This window comes from Thunnus albacares, chromosome 9 (assembly GCF_914725855.1).
Source record: "Thunnus albacares chromosome 9, fThuAlb1.1, whole genome shotgun sequence".
Classification (NCBI taxonomy): domain Eukaryota; kingdom Metazoa; phylum Chordata; class Actinopteri; order Scombriformes; family Scombridae; genus Thunnus; species Thunnus albacares.
Window position 1 is genome coordinate 26,935,755 of NC_058114.1, and position 22,613 is coordinate 26,958,367.

Consider the following 22,613-nt stretch of genomic DNA (forward strand, 5'->3'; position numbering starts at 1 on the left):
ATGTTACATAGTTTGGATGCATCTGACAGCATGTTTGACAGTCAGAAAGATGCTGCTGTTCTTCCAAACTTGCTAAACCCTGTTTTTACTATCATTTATACAAAAGACGGTAAGTCAAAAGTCAGTCTGTTAATTTGGGAATTTTAATCTAAATGTCTTCACCAGAAGTATCTGTATGTTATTATGTCTGTCTTGACCATCTTGAGGTTGATGAATCAGCGCATTAAATTCCTCAAGCCAACGGAAATGGAGACATTTCAAAATACAGCAACAAAAAAAGCCCGGAAACAGCTTTTATATTATTATAATTATTTTAATTAACCCACCACAACTCAGACCACGCTAGGGGACATTATTTTAAATGTTCCCCATTTTAAATTAATGAATTTTTACACATTAAAAACAACACAAAAATATCACAGGACATTACAACATTTGTCTCCCACCACCGTTAGTCTCAATTACAATCATGATTTTATATTCCTGATCAACATTACAAAAATTCCAAGGTGCATAGAAATAAATAAACAGAGAGAAACAGCTAACAAAAGGTTGTATCAATATTTTCAGAGCCTACAGTGTATGTGCATTATGTGTGCTAGCACAGCTGCACAGCTTGTCATGTTGTTTTCATATTTTATTAAATAGGAGCAGTACAGCAACACTGGTGTTTGCTAAACTATCATATAGTAATAGTAATATTTTAATTGTATTGATGGTAGTACACCAGTGAGCTATAGAAGCTGAAACTTCAGTTGTACACAGGCCTTCATGATAGTCACTTCTAAAATGATAGAGACTCTTTTCAAGTGTATTCCACCTGTTGTGACTGACGATACTGGCCTAACTTTAAACTAAATTCTCAGAGGTATCCAGCGGTATTTTTATACATAAAGATAAATACTGTATGTAGGCAGCTAGGCACCATGTTAACATAATCTATGATGCGAGGAATAGTGTTGTGATGTGCACATATGATATAAAAGAGTGTTGGATATGCTCCAGTACTATTCTTACGTAGACCACAGACAGATCATGTCTGTGGTCTACAGAAGTCACCATAAAATGATGCAGTTATTTTTAAATTATATCTTACACAGAGTTATTACTAATTGGGGTAAGGTGACACGCAAATAGTATTATAGGAGGTTACTGATTAGCTGGTGTGTGTGTGTGTGTGTGTGTGTGACTTGTGTAGTGAGTTATTACAATGGAAATTCCTTCCGAACTTATCACTGGCACTTAACTGTAATCAGTAGATTGATGAAGAACCAGAATAGCTATGAGAGCACAAAATGTGATAGTGGCCTAGAAATAGACTAAGTGAGGCTGCATGGTCCTCCACTGTCTGACTGTCTGTTACCCCTCTAACCCACTGTTTTGTCATTAGTCTGAGCCATCTTTCTCTGGTATACCAAATACAGAAATTATGTGTATTGGAACTGCCATCTGTTGGCTGGGCAGAGAGTTTAAAATGCTAAAGATCTGCATCTTTATTTTACATGCTGAATGTAAGCGGCATTGACCTTGACCAAAGCAAGTGTTGAACCTTGATCTCAGCACCAGTTTTCCAAAATCCTCCCATACCCATTTTCAGATAACTTAGCCATATGGTAGGTAAAACAGATGAGTGGGTGGCCTGGGGTCATCGGGTTAACTCAGCTGGACACAGTGGCAACACTGATGAGCTGCTGTCACTTCAGTGTCAGACGTGTTTAGACGTCTTCTCTAGACAAACCATAACCCAGCCAAGGTTGTCTCCATCACCCACACCTGTTATATCAGCGGCCAATACACTGTGAAAGCTTCTGAATGTTGCATGAACCCCAGTGGTGCTGGTTTATTAGTGCATGTTGTGGGTGTGTGGTTTTCAGTAGTACAACAGTCTGTAATTTTTTTATTGAAGCAAGCCTCCCTCCAGCACTGTGTTTCCATGTTTGATTAACAAATACTGTTTCTGTGAAAAAAATGTCACCAATACCTTCTGTTCCCCCGGCCTACCTCGACACTCTCTCCTCTTGCCAGTATTCTGACTGTGAAACCTGAGCCAGGGCCCAAATATAGCCCCACACAGTGAGCAGTTAGAGACCGGGACAGATGGGACAGCAGGCCACTGCAGAGGCAGTACGCAATTGGACCCTGAACCTGAGAGTTCCTGCTGACTGTCTGACCAATAAGGCTGCTCTTCTGGAAAGAGAAGCTTCTTTTTGGCTCATTCTTACTTCATAAACAAGACAAAACTGGAACCGCAAAACGAAGAGAACGTATTTGGAAAAAAAGCTCACTTGAAGGTTAGTTTTGCTCCGTTTCTCAGCAGCATTTTATGGTTTGGTTTGTTGATTGTTTATTGAGTGACCTTAATCATTTACTATAAGAGTACAGCTGCTTTAAATATAGTGTTGTGTATGAAATCTAACAAATACTGTGACAATGAGGATATGAAATACTTCAAGAATTTAAGTTAACATGCTGTAAGATCTATGAATCGAGGAGGAATGGGAGGTGGAGTAGTGTAATGGAAACTCGCCCTGCCTTTAACAGCACTGACAGTTGTTAACATTCTGTCAATCAGTCTGTGTGTTTAGACATTTTCCACATTTATATTTAATCAGTGCTGCATTGTTATTTTCCTTTTAATAATAGAGAAGGAGACTGTGTTGGTTTATTCCTTTAATCCTTCAACCCAGTGACTGTCAGTGTATGTGTATTTGTGCATGTCCAGTTATACCTGTATGTGTGTAAAGGTATAGCGACTGAGTTTCAAGGACCTCTCTCCTGTCTTCAGGGTGGGTGGGTTTTGCACTTCTGCTGGGAAACATAGCCCAAGGGATTAAAAATAACAACAGCTGGTATTCAGGACGCCATGAGGCGCTGAGTGTCACGCTGCGTCATACATGCATCTACAGCAACAGTTTCACAACATACTATACTAGAGTCAAAGTCTGGAGAGATCAAAGCTGAATATACAACCTCTAAACTACATACAGCTCTCATAAGAGGATACATTAGGAGATATAAACGTAAACGAGTGGTTTTGTGCATCCTTATTTTCAGATGATGGTTTAACACGCGCCGCCAAACACTATATGAAGGTTCTACGTCACTTGTTCACCAAATGGCACAGCTTTAGTTGGGAAAAAATGTTACATTTAACAAATTTATTTCATAAAGCTATGATATAAATAAAAGGATGTCACTTGACTGATGCAGCTGTAGCTCATCTCTTTAACCTGTAGCAATATGTACATCCTTGCTGAAAGGATCAGTCAATTGACAGAAAATGAATCGATGAATGTTTTGATAATTGATTCATCTTTAATTTATTAAAAAAATGTTCTGGTTTCTGCCTTTCTCCACTCACTCTCATTGTATATAGATTATTGAGGGGGTTTTTTGACTATTGGTCAGAAAAAACAAAAAGGTTTGACTATGTTGTCTGTACTTTTTGACATTTTATAGACCAAATTATTAGTTCATTTGTCAAAAAATTAATCAAACAATAATGAAAAGAAGCGTTATTTTCATACAACCTTTATGTAATTTGGAGTAAAATATATGTGAGGTAAAAACAACAAAGAACAGAGTGACAGGATGAAGTGTCCTGACAGGAACAGGGTGAGTAAGAAATGCCAGTCATGTTCACTATGACCTGCTAATACCCACCAACTGTGTCCAGACAACACTGGCCTGACTCATCCTGCCAGCTATGGATGGTAGAGCAAGTGATCCACTATTGTGAAGTCTATTTTTTAAGCTTGACTCCCCTTCTGTCAGTCTGTCATTTCCCTCTCTGCTGATCTACAGTATTAACTGTACTGTCCACAGTGTGAATGTGTGTAATTTGCTGGACATTGAGGCTGGATGTGTATTTCAGGATGCAGGACGGGAGTTGGAATCAGCCACTCCCCATCTCTCTGCTGCTGAAGGACCCGGCAGGAGGCGGGATTTTGGAGGGTGATGGGGGGGTGTTTTCCGAGGCATCCTCTGATGGGGAACTCTACATGGACTCCATGACAGAGCTGGATTCTGGAGATGGGGACTTTGCAGATCTTACTGCCTTCTTGAGCGTAGAGGAGATTAATCGTAGTCTGGACCTGGCCTGGGAGGCTTTTGGTGACACATTTGAATCTGAAGATCTAGGTCCCCCTAATCCTACTTCTCAAGAGCAGGCTCTCCAACCTATTCCTCCCCTCCCTACACCCACCCAGACTACTGAAAACCTCACCACGAGCCCAAACCTGCAACACCAGACCAAAGCCCCCTCCCCAGATGACAATGCAGCAGTTAAAGTCTCCTCCGGTCAGAATGTCCCCCTGAGCAATCCTGCACAGGTGTCCAATGAGGCTCCGTTCTCTGTTGAGAAGGTGGTCTGCCACAAACCCATCCAGCCAGTTTATAAGCAGGATAAACCCAAGCTGGTTCATGAAGGCCTTGAGCTGAATGATCGGGCATCTTCAGCCACGGAGTTCTGTAGCCGAGCTGCCACCTTCATCGAGGAGCTTTCATCCATCTTCAAAGGTTCTACTCATTTAGAGCAGCAGATGGAGGAGGACTCCTCCTCTCCTGATAGTGGTTATCTTTCTCCTAATAGCCAGCGGCCAGTCCCTCAGGGCTCAGTCTCTGCTCCCTCTCTGCCTCCCGGCCAGCAAGAGCAGACACAGTTCAGCCAGCCAGCCATGGGCCCTCCGCCTGGAGGTCTGGTTGGAGTGGCGAGTTCTGCAAGGTACCAACACTCTGGAGCTCCAGCCACATCTGGACCCCTGTCACCTCCGTGCTTCCTCCAGAAGCTGAAGAGTCAGGAGGTGGCAGAGGGGAGCCCCATCCGTCTGGAATGCCGAGTTACAGGAAACCCTCAGCCACTTGTCAGGTAAGGTTTGACCTGGTTGACACGATTTTATTTTGGGGGTTGGATTTTACTGGTATCTGCTGTTTTTATAAGATTTAGTATTTAGCACACTTTGTAAAGTGTATCTCTAACTGCGATTTTTACACTTGAATATATATTTTTTTGGGCTCTTTTCTTTTTTATCTGCAAGAAACAGTGAAAGAAATTTAAAGAAGTGCATATCAAGATGCACTCATTGAAAGCCCCATCGTTAACATCACTATAAGTGATGCCTTTTGAACTAATTCATTTAGAGTTTCGCATATGAACCTGTCAATGTCTATTAATTAGCTGGTCAGGTGTAATGACTATAATGGAAAAATGGAAAACATAAGGGAAATAGAAGAAGAGATAAGCAAATCAAAAATATAACTTTAAATCACTGTCATGATATGTTTTATTGTAGTCATTTTAATCATCATTTGGTTGATTTATTCTTCTACTTTGTTCATTATTTTTTGATGATCACATTGTTGCTTTGTGTTTCTATTCTTTTATCTCTTTTCACATCTGTTTGCACATTTCTTAGTTGATTCAATAATGAAGTGATTACTTAATTAAGTGGCATGAATTAATCCTCATATATTCCCCCCAGTGATTTAGATTTTTCAAGTGTACATGACAAGTGTTCGAGAGAACAGTTGCCTTATTCAGTTTCTCTTGTCTTGTTCCACTCAGTGAACATCATGTGATTTCACCAGGTTTTGAAGGATTGCTTCTTAATCACAGATTAAGGAGAATGTTTTTTGTTATTCCAGGAGTTTTTCATTTAGCCTTGACAGAGTTGTTAATGTTGTTGGGTGGTCCACTGTTGCGAAAAGTTGCTTGATTGTCCTGATATAAATCTGCTTTCTTATAGTAACACCTTGTATTTTGTATGTTTGCAAAGTGATGTGTGAAGGCCTCTCTGATATTGAAAAACTAACACTGTTGAAGGTGGCCACTGTAAAGTTGGACCTGACATTGGTGAGCCAATGAAAACCTGATTAAAGGGTCAGTTTAAAAAAAGATCATATTACTTACCGCTTGAAGTTTAGGTTTTATTTACCCAGGTTGTGAGATATATGTCTCTTGAGATTTCTGCTACCACTCTAATACAATGGAGGTAGTAAATTAAATTATATTTGTCATGGTGTGTTTTCAACAACAACCTCTCTTTTCATTAACAGCATCTCTGTTAATCTGGATAATCCACAGAAAACACTGTCAAATACTTTCAATGGGACTATTTTTTAAATGTAGGAGTTCCAATAAAAACTGGAAGGAAAACAGACTTCAGGTACTCATGCGTGGAGTAGGAACAAAAACACCAGGATTAATGTTAATCCTAGTGTTTTTGTTCCTGCTCCATGCATGAGTACCTGAAGTTTGTTTTTCCTTCCATGTGATGACCTTTTTCTTCAAGAGCACCTGCATTTTTCTTGTGTTTTACATGATAAAGACAATCCTCAAGCACATCACAACCTCTTTTTCACAAGTCCCAATAAAAACTGTTGACAGTGAGCTTTGTGGATTATCCAAAGTAGCTGAGATGTTGTTTTTTGGACAGACATTGTTTCTGCCGAATTTTCTTCTTTTTTGTGTGCTGTATGCACCACAAACAAAAGTCATTTCTATTGGAATAGGGGTAGAAATCTCAGAGATGGATATCTCAAAACGTGGACAAATAGAATCAAAACTGTCTGAGTAATTAGATTTTCATTTGTGTGAATTGATCCTTTAAGAAAACTAATTTTCTTGATCATTCAGAAGTTTACCTGCTGAAGTACAATCACACAAGCATTAGTAAAAACCTCCTTGCTAACATTCAGAGTTTCAAGATGATCCAAGAATGCACTGACCTATATGAACAGACCTTTGTATCACAGTGTGACTGATGCTGGCCAGACCGACCGTTAGGATCTAGCTTTACTGGTCTGCCTGTTAGCAGATAAGGTGAGTGAGGTGGGAGGCGGCCAGAGGGTGACAGTTACCGATGTGTTGACAAGCAGAGCACCTGGTTTCGGGTTGGGGATCTTCCACTCTGTGTAAGCACATTAATCCGTTGGTACCTGTGCCAGTTGAAGCGGGGACGTTGTCTAATTTATTCCTGGATGAACTGTTATTCCATTCGAGAGCAGAGCAACCTCTGCCCCTGGTTATTCACACCAGTTGATCAGCAAACTAAAAATACACTCCTCTCTTGTTTCTAGATATGTCAACCTCACAGCTCAGTTAACATCCTTGCTGTTTACTATAGAGACATACCTGAACTAATTAAAGTTGCAACCTATTTGAATATCATGATTTCAGTAAGGACGGTCTTTCCACGGAGTGTTGTTGTGTGTTCCATCATAAATAGTTGCTTTCCTGGCTGACTTTGAGTGATTCTGTACCACTGTACTGTCCATACGGATTATTTTAAACCCATATATTCAAAATAGTTCCTTCAAATTAATCCTTAACATCTAAGTATGCTGAAACTGTTTTTTCACACCATGTAACATCACATATGTATTCTTTGTCTACTTGTTCCAGCACTTAACAGCATTTTGAGAAATATCCAATTACAATATGCAGTTTATAGCTGCACTTTTCTACATGTGTTATAAATTTAAACACATTTCAGCGTCATTTAGCCTGACATGTTCGGCTTCTTTGGAAACCTTGCAATCCTGCCTAGAATTTAAAATACTGTGGGTTTAACCAGTCTTTGTCTTGTCTGAGTTTATAATTACAGACCCTTCAAAACAGTCCCATTGGAGTAAAAGAGTTTCCGGTTCAGGGAGTTTTGAGCAGGCAATGTGTTTTTAGGTGTTTGTGCAATCAGAGGACATAAAGTCAGTGGCCTAGGACATGTATCTCCCCGGCAGGCCATGAAGGGCCTCTTCTGCGGCTGTATAAATAGTCTTCAGGCCAACAGGAGCCAGGCACAGGAATGCAGGCAATGCAATGACAAGGCGTTTTCAGTCACCAGTCTACATCTCCCCACACCTTCTTGGGGAATATGAAGGTAGTGTGTAGCATGTTTAACCAGAGGGAAACAGGAGAGCCCAGACATTGTGGCAGTACTGGACATTATATAACATGGAGAGAAAATGAATGGAAAGCTGGGAGAAGTGAAATGGAAAAGTAAAAGGTGTAGCAAAGCACTTTGCCCTTTTCCTCTGCAATTTCTAAAAACATGTTGAAAGTGAATTTAGCTATTATAACAGAATGCAGTGGAAGAATCTTGACCTGAGTGCACATGTGTGCTGCAGTTTTAATTGTTTGATGGACTGTGTCTTTTGAAGGCAATGTGAGTTCTTTCAATGACAAGCACTCAGTATCGTGTGTGTGTGTGTGCATGCGCGTGCGTGTGTGTGTGTGTGTGCACGTGCATATGTGTGTGTGCACGTGTGTATGTGTGTGTGCACTGTTAAAAAAATGCTGTGACTTCCTGTTTTGGCCCATCTACTGTTTGTGAACACTAGGTGGCAGCAAATAACTTATTATTCAAAACAAAACTGCATCTTCTGGAAGCATCTTTAAGATATGCACATTGTGAAATATTAAGAGGTGCAGCTGCAGTGGTAGTTTTGTCTTCTGCATCTTAGCTGGAGGAGAAACTCAGAGTCAATGCTTTCTCTGCTGCAACATTATTAACATATGTTTTGATGAGTATACAATATAATTTAATACAAGGCTTGCAAATGAACATTATACTGAATTTCTTGATGATTCACAAGACCTTTTAACCTACAATTAAAGTGTAATATCATCACTAACCATACAGTAAATATTTGCTCAAACATTAATTTGCTCAACATTAGTTTTCCATTTAAACTCATACATTTTATAGTGTACATGTAGCGTAGTGCATGTGTGTGCATACATCTCGGAGGTTAGGTCATGTTTTTATGTGTTCCAACAGTAAGATAAAAGGCTTCCCTTCAACTTTTTTCCTAACTGCTAAGAACCTACCCCTTTTCAATGATTATGAAAGTTTGATTATGAACGTATGTGTATTCTGTTATTTATATTTGTGTGTACAGGCATGTGTGTGCATGTGTGTCCCTCTTAAAAAAATCTCACAAAGGTTGAATTCAAATGCCTTATTTCCATTCAGTGCTCCTTTCCCATGGGCAGGGCCTTTGATGCAGTTGCCAGTCAAAGCAGGTGACACCCCTCCTCACCTCCTCACCTCGTTCTCTCAGACTAATGAGTTTGTGCTGAGCTGATGCCAGCGTTTTGCACGGCCAGTGAAAGAGACATTCCTGGTGGTTGGGTGCTGGGCGCGGTCTTCTGTGGCCAGCCACAATTTGTCTCAGGCCAGAGTATGGTGCTGAGCGCCTGGTATTCTTCAGCATGTCCTCATGCTCCTCACACACAATGTTTTATGCAATGCTCTGTTTATAATGATGCATCTCTGGTATTGGGATGTGTGCATGCGTGTGTGCAGTATCCTTGTGGGAAGCACTTTGTGCATTTTTTCAGTCTGAGGTCATTTTGGGCTTTCTTTATGTCTTTAAGGGGCGAGTTTTGGGTTAAGATTAGCTGTTGGCATGAGGGAACAGGGAATGCATGCAGTCAGCGTAAGACCCTTGTGTGTGTTTGTGCTGTTAAAGAGAGCATTTCTAAACAAAATTGATGGTGTGAGGTCTGGTTGTGCAGAACACCAAACACGCTGCGGGTGCCCGATGACTGATTTCTCACTATGGCAATGCAGACAGAGAGAAAATCCATCTCCAATTGTGGCTTGCTCAGAGTGCTATTTTAGGCATTTTGTCTGATGCTCTTCCATGTCATTACCCTAACTGCCTGCTGTGCAAACAAGGTATTTGAAAACTTGACTTGCAGTTGAATGAAGAGAGATGGGCAGTTACAGTAGAGAGCAGCCGTGGCTTCTTTGTTTCAACCAAATACACAAAACCACATGGGAAACATTTGGAAGATGAGAGGCCGCCGATGAATTCTGCTATGAAATCCATACAAGGCAGTGTCTCCAACGTCGGGACAAGACGACATTCCTTAGATTGATGATGGAATTTGTTGTCAAATAGTATGATCCTTGTTTAAATTTAAACATGCTACTTAGTTCGAGCTAATATTGATCAGTTGGACTATAGGGGCCGGCAGCGCATAGACACAAAAGAACGCGCACGCACACACACACACACACACACACACACACACACGCATACAAACCAATTATTTGTTGCGAAATGTCTTTGTTGTGAAACTTCCCAAATTTTTCCATTTGACTCCCCTCTTACAACTCACCATTTTACAATTTTGCTTTCTTATTTTAGTTTAAATAGTTGGTGAGACATTGTATGACATTACCAATTAAAGTCTGAAAGAAAAATAATTAGATCAGAGATACCAAAACCATGACAGAGAAACTAAAGTTGGAAAAAAGCCCACCTAAAAAACAGTTGTGTCACATGATCAGTTGTCCTGGTTTTATTATGTATCATATACATCATACCTTGTATACCATCTACTATCTTATACCTTATAACCTCATTTCAATCTCAGTATTTTCCCACAGATTCTGACCCTGTTTTAACGTTCAGACAGCTTAGTGGACAGATGCACATTATGGGCTCTTCTGGTTCAAGCAAATAAGAAACATGAAACATGAAGATGGCAGGGAATCAAACAGATAATCTATATGTTTTCTTTTTTATAGGCCAAAAAACACATCTACATCTACCATAATGGTTTTCCGGTCCAGCTGTTATGTCAATATAGATGTTTTTCAGTTCATCTAAAATGGAGAAAACATTTGAATTCAACCTATGTGAAGTATAAAAAAACATAAAATGACATTTAGCATAAAATTACATGATTGTAACCATTTCATGTCAATGAAACATGTCCATGTTAAGTAAATACAAAGACATGAGAAAAAATGTTCTCATTGGTTTGGTTGGTCAGTTGTTTTTCTTTATTTCTTGCAGACTTTTTTTACTTGACTTCCAACATTTTCTCACAGATGAGGGAAAGATGTCAGTTTGGCTCACCAGCTTGTTGTTGTAGAAATAGTTACTGTACTAGCAAATGGCTACAGTAGCACTTCCTCTTACATATTGTGAAACAGTCTTGGTATGAGGTCATAGCAGGTGACCCATTGCTGACTCATGACGTAGCCCGACTGTAATGCTGACTGTTTGGCCTGTTTCAGGAGGGCCATAATTCTCAATTCTCCCTCATGGACTCATTTGATCTCCGCAGGAGGAGGGGAAAGGAAAAAGTATTTTTAATACCTGCTCTTTTTTTTTTTTTTTGTTAAACTTTTGCAAGCATGATGTCATTTCATATTTAAGCTCCAAATAATGAGAGAGCCTGTGGGGATGCACTCATGCTCAAAATGAATACTATAAGAGGGCTATTTCACATAAACTTAACATTCCTGAAACATGAAAACATTTAAGAAGGTGAAAGCCTAACTATGGATACTGTATGGAGTTTTTGCAAGTTGATGTGAGGTAGTCAGTTTGACGTATGATTTAGTTCTCACCATGCTGATAACTGAACTGTGTTCATGACTGTGTGCTATACGTGTAAGAAGATGTGTTCAAGGCATGAGTACATTTGAGCTTGTTCACTGCAGGCTGCCAAAGAATTTTGTGAGGTAACTATAAATAGACAAAGCAACTTGCACTTTGAGCTGGAGTATCATTGTCACAACCACTGGACAGACTACACACCACCTCTACCACTGTCACATCTGGCCTACTGCAGATTGTACACTTGTACACATCAAGATATCAGCAGTAAAACACTCAGATGGACACACGTCAGTGCGATTCCTCAGTGGTATGTTAATGGCAGTTGTGACGAATGGCGCTGTCCTGTCTAAGCCTCAGCGGTGGCCCCTGGCCCTCCTCTGGCTTGGAGACAGGGTGTGAAGTTTTCACCCAACGAGGTGAGACTTTTCCTGCTCCCTCTCCAGCCTCAGAGGCTAGAAATCTCCTGACTTTGACCTATTATCACGTACAATCCTAAAATTCATGCTAATCCTCTTATCCGGTTAGACCGACTTGCTTCCACCATGGACAACTTACACGAGGCAGCTTCAATCATGATGTTTGTTCCCTTTTTTGTCCCTTTCATGTTTCTATCTTTTAATCTTGAGCAGTTAAATATATTATAATATGCATTAAATTAAGTGTATTATATTTGCAGCTATTAATCCAGCAGTTATACGTCTAATTGTGCCTGGATCATACACACAGTCAAAAAGATTCTGGGCTCTTTGTCAACACCGTGGTGAAATCACATTTAGTGCTTAGTGGATGAGTCTTGTATAGCATGAAAAAATGAAAAAGGATTTGTCATGTGAGGTTTTTTATCCTAATTTATAACAGTGTAATTGGGATGTACTAATGAGATGACACAATAAAAAAAGGAATGTTTTTAACCTGTAGTAGATAATCAACCTAGACAGCATCAATAGATTACTATTAAACCTAATAATTGGGCGAGAGAGGGTTAAATAAGAAAGGGAGCAGAGTGAGAGTAGAGGGAAATGAGATTTGTTAAGAGTTATATAAGTGGATCAGTGACAGTTGAAGAAGTGGAATACCAGATTTAATATGAAGCATGTCTTTTGCGGACAAAGGCAGCAGTCATGCACGGCAGGAGGATGGTAATCTAAGACAAGTTCAACAGGAGGATGGGCAGAGGACACTCCATAAATCTTTCCTCTGTACTGAAGCCTCTCCTCCGCACCGAGTGTCAGTGGGCCTGTTTGACCTCATCAGTAAACACACACACACACTTACCATGACCATTAACCATCTCCATCCTGCCTCCCATGGTCAGTGACACATGAATGCTCAGACAAACTACTTTCAGCCAGATCACAACAGCTCAAATTACTTCAACCTCACAGCAAATACAGGCCAGAAACTTCACTATTTAAAGTATAGTGCACTGAAAACTTTAGCCTAGTACACATAAACAAGTTTAGGAGTGGCTGAGGCATCACAGATCTGCCACATTTCCAGAGCCTGTTTATGGCAAGGACTCCAGTTTCCCCTCGAGACACTCTGGTCCTGTCTGTCTCTGTTCTGCACTCAGTTAAGGTTTGTAGTTTTGAGTCATCCGGGCCTCAGGGTCTGTTCCACAGCTGGCCTGTGAACAGTAAGCACTGGGTTACATTCCTCTGTTCACCTGTTAAATGACTCTCTGCTATTCATCATGCTTGATAAGGCATGGCCATTAGATTCAGCTTACAGTAATCTGCCTTTTGATGAGATATTTTAGGCTGTTATTTTTCCTGGACGTTGGATTCCTGTGCGGCTGCCAAAGAGCCGTGTTTGATGTTGAGCCCAATTCAATTATGCATCTTTGACAATGCTGTGGTGGTGGAATTTAGTGTGTGCTGTTATACGTATGTGTTTGTGTTTCTTTTGAGTGTTTTGTTGCCTGTATAGAAATAACAGCAGAGTCCCTTGGTGCTTTTTGTGTGTCAGGATTCATCTTAAAACTGTAAAAACTGGGGTGCTTGCTTTACAAGCAGACGAGAGGTCATATGGGACTCATAAAAACAAGCTCAAGTCTTCCTTCCCATGTACATGTGACAGGATAACAGCTGTGTGAATGTTAAACTGTCTCGCATAGGAACTCAAGATATGTATCTTGCTTGCTCGGTTTGTCTTTTGTCTTTCACTTGAATAAAATTTCTCTCTTCTCCCCCCCCTTTCAGTTCAGTGCTGAAGCTCCTGATATCATGGGGGGGAGACAGTTGGAGTGGAGGGTCTGCAGGGTTTGGTTTCATATGAGGGAAAGGGGAGGGGCAAGAAAGGAAGATGCTCCATGTTTAGCTCATATGTGTCTGATCAGAGTTTAGATCTGAGTCCATAAATTCAGAATGAGGAGGAGAGGTTGCAGAGTTCAATCCCTGACTACAGTAACTTTGGCATGTTGCCTTTTATCTCTTCTAGTAGTATTTTGTTGGCAATATCTTACAGCAATATCTTGTCTTTTTCATTCTTTAACACGGCAGAATAACAGGGTGTAACCAGTCCCCTCTGAGTTCAGCGCTGACTCAAGTTTGTGAAGTGTGTTGCTTACTATCTCCACTCTTCAAGACTATCTCAGGCTGGCTAAGATTTGGCTTCAGAAATGAAAATAGTCAAGAGTACTGATCCACCCACACACCTGCAGAGGTGGTTTGGCTGCCATGGAAACAGATGTTTTTGTATGTTTGCAGCAAGGTCGTGGGTGGCTGTTGGAACGGGAATTATGCACATTTGTTTTTTTCGGTACATTTACTTGTCTTGGCCTACAGATGGCCAGAAGTATGCTGCTTCCTCTGTATAAAAAGTTTCTTGAGTCAGCAGATGCACCTGGAAATAAGTGAACCGGATGCCAACTAAGTCAGGACAGAGAGTAAATACATAAGAGAGAATTTCTTAAACTAATGACAGTTGCTGAAGTAGTAGTGCTGCACATGACTCAGAACATAACCATACATGTGACCACAGATCTGAGCTGTGCGGTTGAGCTATTGCATTAACTCCATCTAATTGTTGTTCCCAGAAAGTTATGATACATACCTAAAATTAGCGCTGACACAGACTGTTATGTGGTTTGTCTCCAGCTGTAATTACTCAGTGGCAGGAAGATCGATGATTGTGGTAATGGAAGAACTTTGTAAATTAATGAAATTTTCTGAAACATCTGATTTAAACGATCCTTTCTGCTAAAGGTGTGAGCAGGGGACTTCTAAAGTTTGGCTTAATTAGGCCAATGATGGCTTCCCTGATAATTAAAAAATAAATTCCTCCATCCCAAAACTATCCAGTTACAGAATTAAACTCACATGTACCCAGAAAGGTTGTTATTGTACAAACAATTCACAAAGTGCCAAAAACATTTGTGATATCTAAGCTGGTCTCAAAAACAGCAAGAAAGAGTCTGATCTTGTTAATGTTGACTTTTCCTTTTAGTAGAGGCTGCTGTTTAAATATGCAGACTCATTTATTTTATATGTCTAATATGTTTAATTTGGGGCTCTCCTGGATGTTGCTTATGTTGGTTTTCATGCTGGATTATTTGACAGTTCCTGGGATATATTGTCCTCACTGTATGACATCATTAGAGGACATAGTCTCTGTTTTTGTTAGTGTCATTTGGTCTCCTTGGAGCGAAAACAGAAAATGCCGTGGCAACATGCCCCCATTTTTCTGTGATTTCAACTGACCCTTGAAAGTCCTTATTCAAACAATGAAACAGTGAGCGTAAGTGGGAGTCTGATTGAATACACATGAATGTTTGCTTGTTTGTGGTGTGAATGAGACATTTCTTTTGCATTTGTGTGTGTGAGAGAGCGCTTTCATGCGTCCATGTGCACCTGTGCTTGTTTTTATATTAATAAATCCAGCATGCTGCTTCGAGGGAGGAATCTCTTTATTCTTGTTGACTCATATCTTGGAAAGATTTTCCTGAATTCTGTTTTAATTCTCGAGGAGGAGACCAGTCAGACGGAGCAGCGGGCCAGAGAAGGCCGCTGTCAGTCATTTGCTAATTAATGGGAACATCCAGAGACCGTAAAAGCCCTTCCTCTTATTAACCCATGTTTTATAGTCACTTAGGGGAAGTACGGTGCTTTTCATGTTGTTATCACTACAAATGGGAGCGAGTTCTTCCACAAACCAGAAGAATTTAAATAAAAGAACCGCATGATTACAGTGTGTGCCACTAGGACAGGACATTGTTAGGTGTGTGTTGTTCTCATCGTAGATGTTTATGTCGTACAGTCAACACAAACACAGGCAGAGCAGACCTTCCTAGTAACAAGCACCACAAATAATCCCACTTGCCACGTCCCAGCGGTGATCTCTCAGGGTCTTCACTGACAGTGACCAAAAATATCACTACTTCTGCATGTCTTAAAGCCTGAATGGAGCCCCTGCAGAGAGTGAAACACACCACACCCTTTCATTCTGCGCTGGACTGTGCATCAGAAATCATCCCTCTTGCTCTAACCAAACCACAAATACCACATTTATATTTGCTGACCTAGGTGAATTTGGCGTTAGGAGCGCTCGGGATTATTATATGGTCTCATTTTGTGTGTATGTGTGTGCACAAAGCATGACCAGACACAGTAGCCACAGCCATCTGTCTTGTACATGCCAGGTGCTGCCAACTCAGAGTGGTCTATTTAGATCCTGACTTATCCAAGCTATTTTTGTTCAGTCCTAACTGGGCTTTTTAAGTGGCCTACTTACTTCTGGCATGTGGGATTCATCAAGGTCCGGTTTGTTTAGTACCCCCTGTATTTGTGTCACACTGTAGTACATACTGTAGCTTTGTCATCTTTTATTTTCATCATTATCCCTTCATGCAGTCACAGATCATAGCCTCCAAGGTTTCCATGGTGACAGGGTTATTTGGCCCGAGCCCAGGGTTTGCTGTGGTGCTTTTGATGGTCAGCAGACTGTGGCCCGGGCATGTATAGAGGCAGCAAAAGCAAACGAATCACAAGTTTTGTTTTTGTTTGGGAGATTCACAAAGAAAGAGCCAGAAAATTACATGATGTTGTTGATCTGCTTTTCAAAATGTATCAAACAAAATGTACCACATCTGAGGAAGTTTACCTGTGTTTAGTCATGATGGGATTAGAGTCCATGAGTCTGACTAGTTTGGGTATCAATGTTGTCAGGAAGAGAAAAACAAGAAGACCATTCTCCCAACCACTGGAATTACATGAATGAATTTAACGTGGGCTGCACTGAAACAGTTTTTGTCTTTAAATTAGTGTTTAACATTTTTTTTTTTTTGCCCCTCTGTCTTGTGTGGAATTTGGCAGCTCTGGGCTGCTCCCTCCCTCTCAACCCTCTGCTCAGTCCAAGCATTGTGTGTATGTCTGACTGTATGACTCAGAGTGGCAGTCCCGGTGTGAGAGTGTCAGTGGCTCAGTGTATGTCATGCTGTCAGGAGGAGAGTCTCTGTGTGCAACCTAAGATCAAGGGAATCATTAGTGACTTTGATTACTCTGATTGGGAGCAGGTCGCCGGCTCAGGTAAGCTAAACAACCATCTTAATCAGCGATATCATTTGCTGGTATACTCAGGTGAGGGATTATGTGGTGAATCTCTTTTATTTGATCTTCACAGTCGAGACATACATGATTGTTTCAAGGGAGATTATCAGACTCAGGACTCAGTCACCTTGAATGAGAGTAGGGTCATGTGGTTAACATCTCATTGAACCTGGCTGGGGATTTTGGTCTGTTAAGCGAACATTGATAACTTTTATTTTTTAACTAAGGAAAAATGTAGTGTGTCTCTCTGAAACAACAGCTGATAGACTGAACGTGCGTAATTTCTGTTTGAATGTATGAATGAACCTATGAAAAGCCTGTTTGCCTTTCACTTCTTTTAAATCTGTTGATTTCTCTGGGCCCTCTGACAAGACTGACTGAAATTAAGTTGAATATGTGTATGTGTGCATGCATGCAAGTGTGTGTGTGTGTGTGTGTGTGTGTGTGTGTGTGTGTGTGTGTTTGTGTGTGTGTTAGGGCAGGTGGGGGCATCCCCATGAATGCCGAGGTGATTGCATTTGTAGCTCAGCTGCTGCCCATGTCTGTCATTATTTCAGTCCCTGTTTCTCTCTCTCTCTCTCTCTCTCACACACACACACACACACACACACACACACACACACACACACTCATAGATGCACACACACATACACACACACTCATAGATGCACACAAACACACAAACACACACACTTGATTCAATTAAAAAATGAATTCCTGCACTGACTGATACAGTTGAACAGTTGATTTAAACTGCAAGAACTGCGTGTACAGTAGCAGTGTATATAGTAGTTACCAATAAACAAATCACAATCTGAATACTTGACATTTTATATTAATGCCCATGATGATTCAGTCTGGACCATTTGTCTGCTTGGCACACTAACGCTGAGGTAATGCATCAGTGGACAATGTCTGTTGATGGACAACATGAAGGAGACTTTGCAAATGTAGCCACCCTCCCCTTTGGTTAAAATTCCTGGGAGAAAAATGTCCTTAGTTGCTTCCGGTCAGAGCTCCAACTGTCATCTGCAGCTGTCTGTTGTCCGGAATATTCCAGTGAACTCTGACCCGAGATCCTGTGCCCCAGTTAGCGTGGCTCCATCATCAAATGGCTCCTGCTGCTTTATTAAGATGGATTCCAGCATGTATCATCTTTAATCAGGACATTTGTGTTTACATAGCAGAACACTTAAACCCAACTCTGGAGTGCTAATATTTCTTTGTCAGTCCAGATGGCAACACTTAAAGAAAAATACATGTACTGCAGCTTTATTTAGATTATAAACACACAGACATGAACTACTTATGAACAAATTTGTCATTTAAGATTATTCAGTCCCACAATGCTCAAAATAGTAGTATACCAACACTTTCTCCCAGCATTAAACTATGTTTATTAAACTCATCAATACTAAATAATGAACAGTGTGGTACAAACTACCTCTGCTAATGTTTACTAAGCAATATAAAATTAGACCGATACATTAAAGCAGCACAAGTTGCATTTTTGGCCACTTGAGGGCAGAACATCACACACAAACATTTGACATATTATGGCCTTCTAATGTTGATAGGGATAATATATTAGCAAACAGTGGCCTTCTTATACACCCAGCAGACATGGAGCAACATTAGCATTCATTTGGAGTTGTATTTCTGGTGACTAGATGAACATAATTCCAGTATTCGCTCTTCCTTTAGCTCTGTTTCAGTCTTCACCTACTCATGAGAAATATAAGTCAGTAATTAGCTTGCTAAATGCTCCGCTACATTCACCAGCTAGTTGCTAATTTTGTCTGTCTGTTATTTGGTGCTGGGCAGAACAATTTCACTTAGAACAGCTGCCTGCTGTATCTGGAAACAATGCTGTGAGAGCAGTGAAAGTTGCAGGCCATAAATCCAAAACAATGAGCTGAAAGACATTAAAATGCTGTGCAGTACTGAGGGGAACTGCAGACCCATATGATAATTCTCTGTGGGTTTGTCATTATGAGCTAACCCTTTCACATTTCACATGGTCTAAACAGTGGCTTTGAACCTTTTTTTTTTTTTTTTTTTTAAATTGATTAGTGCAGCTTTAATGTTGTTACATAAAATGCTTTTTTCTCTGTGATTGTGTGTTAGGGAGGATAGATTCCAATATTGGTACCACTACATACCTGTAAGGCAGGTAAATTATGCATTATATGGTATTATAGAAAATTACTACTGTATAATAAGGAGGGCTGTGGTGGGGATCAATATTTTGCGGCTATAGTGAGGTTGTGCTTTTACTGAGCCTTATAGAACTCCATTTATTGTTGGCTTCAGTCAGCATGCATGGGAAAGAGGGAACCTAATCTGCTTTCCATTTTATGTTTGCATGAATTAGGAGATTTCTCTGTCGTGGATAATAAAACTAACATTGCTTGCTATAGAGTTTGGATAGTCTCAGCTGACCTCTATTGTAGTTTGTAATTAGAGATAAAAACAGCCTAGATGCCGCTCTTCTTGTCCAATTTTACTTTTGTTGACTTCTGTGGTCCGTTGCCTAGAAACTGCACACTGAGAGAAAACTTGGGAGTTAAAAACAGAGACAAACATGTCTCAGGGAATATATATCTACTCTATCCATGCCTTACATCCTATATTGATTGTTGAATGACTGGTGGGTGGGTGTGTTTACGCAAGCTTGTCACTCCTACATCCTGTCAAGGTCAGTTTGTGATTGAATCTTCCTTATTTCTTTTTCTCTTCCCTCCGCTTTGGCCTCCACTCGTTTGGGTTTGTGGTGAAACTGAGCCTTGCTTCAAAAAATTTTCCATCAACAGCAGCAAATAACAACAGGGTCAGATGAGGAGAGTGTGGCCCTTAGCACGCACTGTGGAGGCCAGGGCAACAGGCTCTGGTTTGGCCTCCTCTGTGGAATGCTCTCTTCATCTAAATGTGAATAGGTTAGCAGAGGGAGCACCATGAGAACAAGACCATCCTCCCGTTGATATGAGCCATCATCTGGCCTCAATTGTCTAAAATGAGTTGCGTATAATTGCTTTCTCACATGCTATCTTTACTCAGAGAGCTGGTGACAGGATCGATGGTGAAGGCGGGATGTTTAATCACCATCTTGGCTGGGTGGGTGCCTCATGGGTGGGAGATGAATGAAGAGGTGAGGCGTGTCTCGTGAAGGATTTACTCTCCTCTATTTGGTATGCATGTTTTGAATAGCTGTGTTTTATAATGGTATTGTGTTAAGAGGAAATGGGTGGTAAAGTTATATTCTGCCAAGAGATTCCTACCTTTACTCGGTTTTCTCAGAGCACTGAGTGACTGCTATTCTAACACGCCCTGCTTCCCCTCAAAATGAGCCTATTGATGGTTGAGTTCCTTTTTTGTCGGCTAGACTGTATGTGACTCAACAAAGTCCCCACTCCCCATCTGGGGAAAACACACCATGCAGTTAAGGCCTAGCACAATGTTCAGCACATTCCACAGAAATGGAGAAGGGATTAAATAAACATTACAGTCTGTCTCTAAATGAGTTTACTCAGTAATTATGCATAATGGTAGATCATTAAGGTTGATTAATAAGGGGTTTTATTGTTGTGCTTGTTGGGAATGGTTTGTGCTTCCTAGTTTATGTTCAGTCAAGCCCCAAAGGAACACAAGCTGAGTCCTGTGCCCCTTTTCTGTGTTTCGTCAAATTTTGTGCCCAAAACAAATTTACATTTCCATTCCTTTACTACCACTTAGCAGATCGTCTGTGTTTTAGATGCAGCAAGAAGAGCCTGGTAAACCTTTCAGCCATAACCAGAGTGGAAAACTACTGAAGATGTTTTAACAAAAAACCCCAACTCACAAGACCACTGATGAATGCTTGAATTACAACTCTACTTTTGCATTTTAGTTCACATACGTTGCTGCATGAAAATGCTGTCATTTCTTTTCTTGGGATATCGACAGATTCAGGCCACCCTGTTGAAAACACATCCCCCTACTGTTTGTCCGCCTCTGTTCACTATAGTTACACACATACACAAAACACACACTTACCGTACTTCTAACAGCCCCAACATCCCCCATCACAAAAACCAGAGTCATTAGTTCAATGATGTCATGTGTTACATTAAGCCCTTTCCTGTATGTGTTTAATTTAACGGTGCTCAAAAAATGTCCAAATGATTTCCCCTATATTGAAGGGGATTTGTATTGTGTGGTCCACATCAAACTCAGAGCATATGGCTGCCAAATCCATAGTGAACCATTATGATTAATACACTAAGTGACTTAAAATAAAGTCGTGAGGTTTAACCAACAAAGGAAACCTGAGTTTCTCATGCAAATTCCCATCAGACATGGCAGTCACCCAAAGGAGTTGTTTTCCCTTTTCTCCGCCGGGTTATAATCCGGAAAAATGGATTTTAAAACCACACATACATATTGGTTTCCTCAATCAACTTTTTACTTTCAATTGCTGGCTGCTGTCAGTTTTGTACTTTGTCATCTAACAAAATCATGCTATACAGGATCCCTCTATTGCCTCAGGCTCTCTCTGTCTAGATCATGTATTTGATACACAGATAGTTGCCGGGGTTGTTTGAAGCGTGGCGGTTGACTCTTGGCCTCAAGGGCCGATACTCCAGTTGGATAAGGTCTTCCTGCTCGTGCCATGAACAACTCTTCATTAGTCTCATGCCACGATCTGTTTCCTATCATTTAACACACCGATGTCTGGCAGCGTGACAGAGCCAGCCAAGTTTCCGTTGTTTCACTTCATCAAGTGATAAGACAGAAGAACTACCCAGGAGAGTCTATTGTACAGGGGACTTGGCGTTAAAACAGCGGCAGAGCGAGCAAAAACAGGGTGACAAGGCTCTACAGTGCTCCACCTGTCACTGGCACTGACGAATTACTCAGTGTGATCTGTCTCAACAATGGCAGAGCGTAAAATTTTTCCTGTCTGACCCGGCCTGACTCATGCTCGTTCACCTCCTGTTCCTGTACTTGCCATTCATTCGCTCACTTTCTCTGTCTCGTTCTCCGCTCTCACACCCACTCTGTCAGGTGTAAATCCTAGAGTATGAAGTGTTGTCTGAATATTTTGGCTGATGGATTGCTTTCTGGAACAGGAGTTGGCCTGCTGCATGACTGACACACCAGAGTGTATGAAATCGAATAATGGCCACGCAGCAGGATGTTGGGAATTTTTATGCAGCTTTCCGAGATAGCTGGAATGTCCTCAGGTCAGGGCTCTGGACAGACAGAACAGCTGTTCTTCTGGCATTTTGGGAATTCCTGCCCCCTTTTCCTTGCTGCTGTCTTCAAGTGCTTACTCATGGGGAAATGCTGGGTATCTGTAAATTAAAGAGTACGGTCTAGACCTGCTCTATGTGAAAAGTGCCCTGATATAACTTCTGTTGTGATTTGGCGCAATATAAATCAAATTGACTTGACTTGTCAATGAAGAGGTCGAGAGGTGAACAACTGACAGTATATGCCCTCTTTTTTAATAGGGTATGATAGGCTGTGCAGTGTGTGGAGTGTGAGTATTTTGAATGAATGTGTCATAATGTACTTGTAATGTACTAAGCAACGGATTCACACAATATTGACATTTGAGGGCAGCACTTATGTGTGTGTGTTTGTAGGAGATGAGCTATGTGACCCCTGTTGTTTGATCCTGTATTTGATGTGGTAACATGGTGCTGGGAGATCGGCTTTAATCAT

General features: G+C 40.8%; 1 protein-coding gene across 6 annotated transcripts in view; it reads left to right on the forward strand.

The window, feature by feature from the left end:
- The first annotated feature begins 2,038 nt into the window (after positions 1–2,038).
- The window catches only part of palld (palladin, cytoskeletal associated protein), a 62,863-nt gene continuing 42,288 nt past the window's right edge, over positions 2,039–22,613 (forward strand). For 3 of the 6 annotated variants that reach the window (XM_044361196.1, XM_044361199.1, XM_044361200.1), the window contains exons 1-2: positions 2,039–2,291; positions 3,875–4,867. In XM_044361196.1, coding sequence (XP_044217131.1) covers positions 3,876–4,867 — 992 coding nt within the window. In that variant the 5' untranslated portion in view covers positions 2,039–2,291; position 3,875. The remainder of the gene's footprint in view (positions 2,292–3,874; positions 4,868–22,613) is intronic. The other 3 variants (XM_044361201.1, XM_044361197.1, XM_044361198.1) reach the window with 2 other exon arrangements.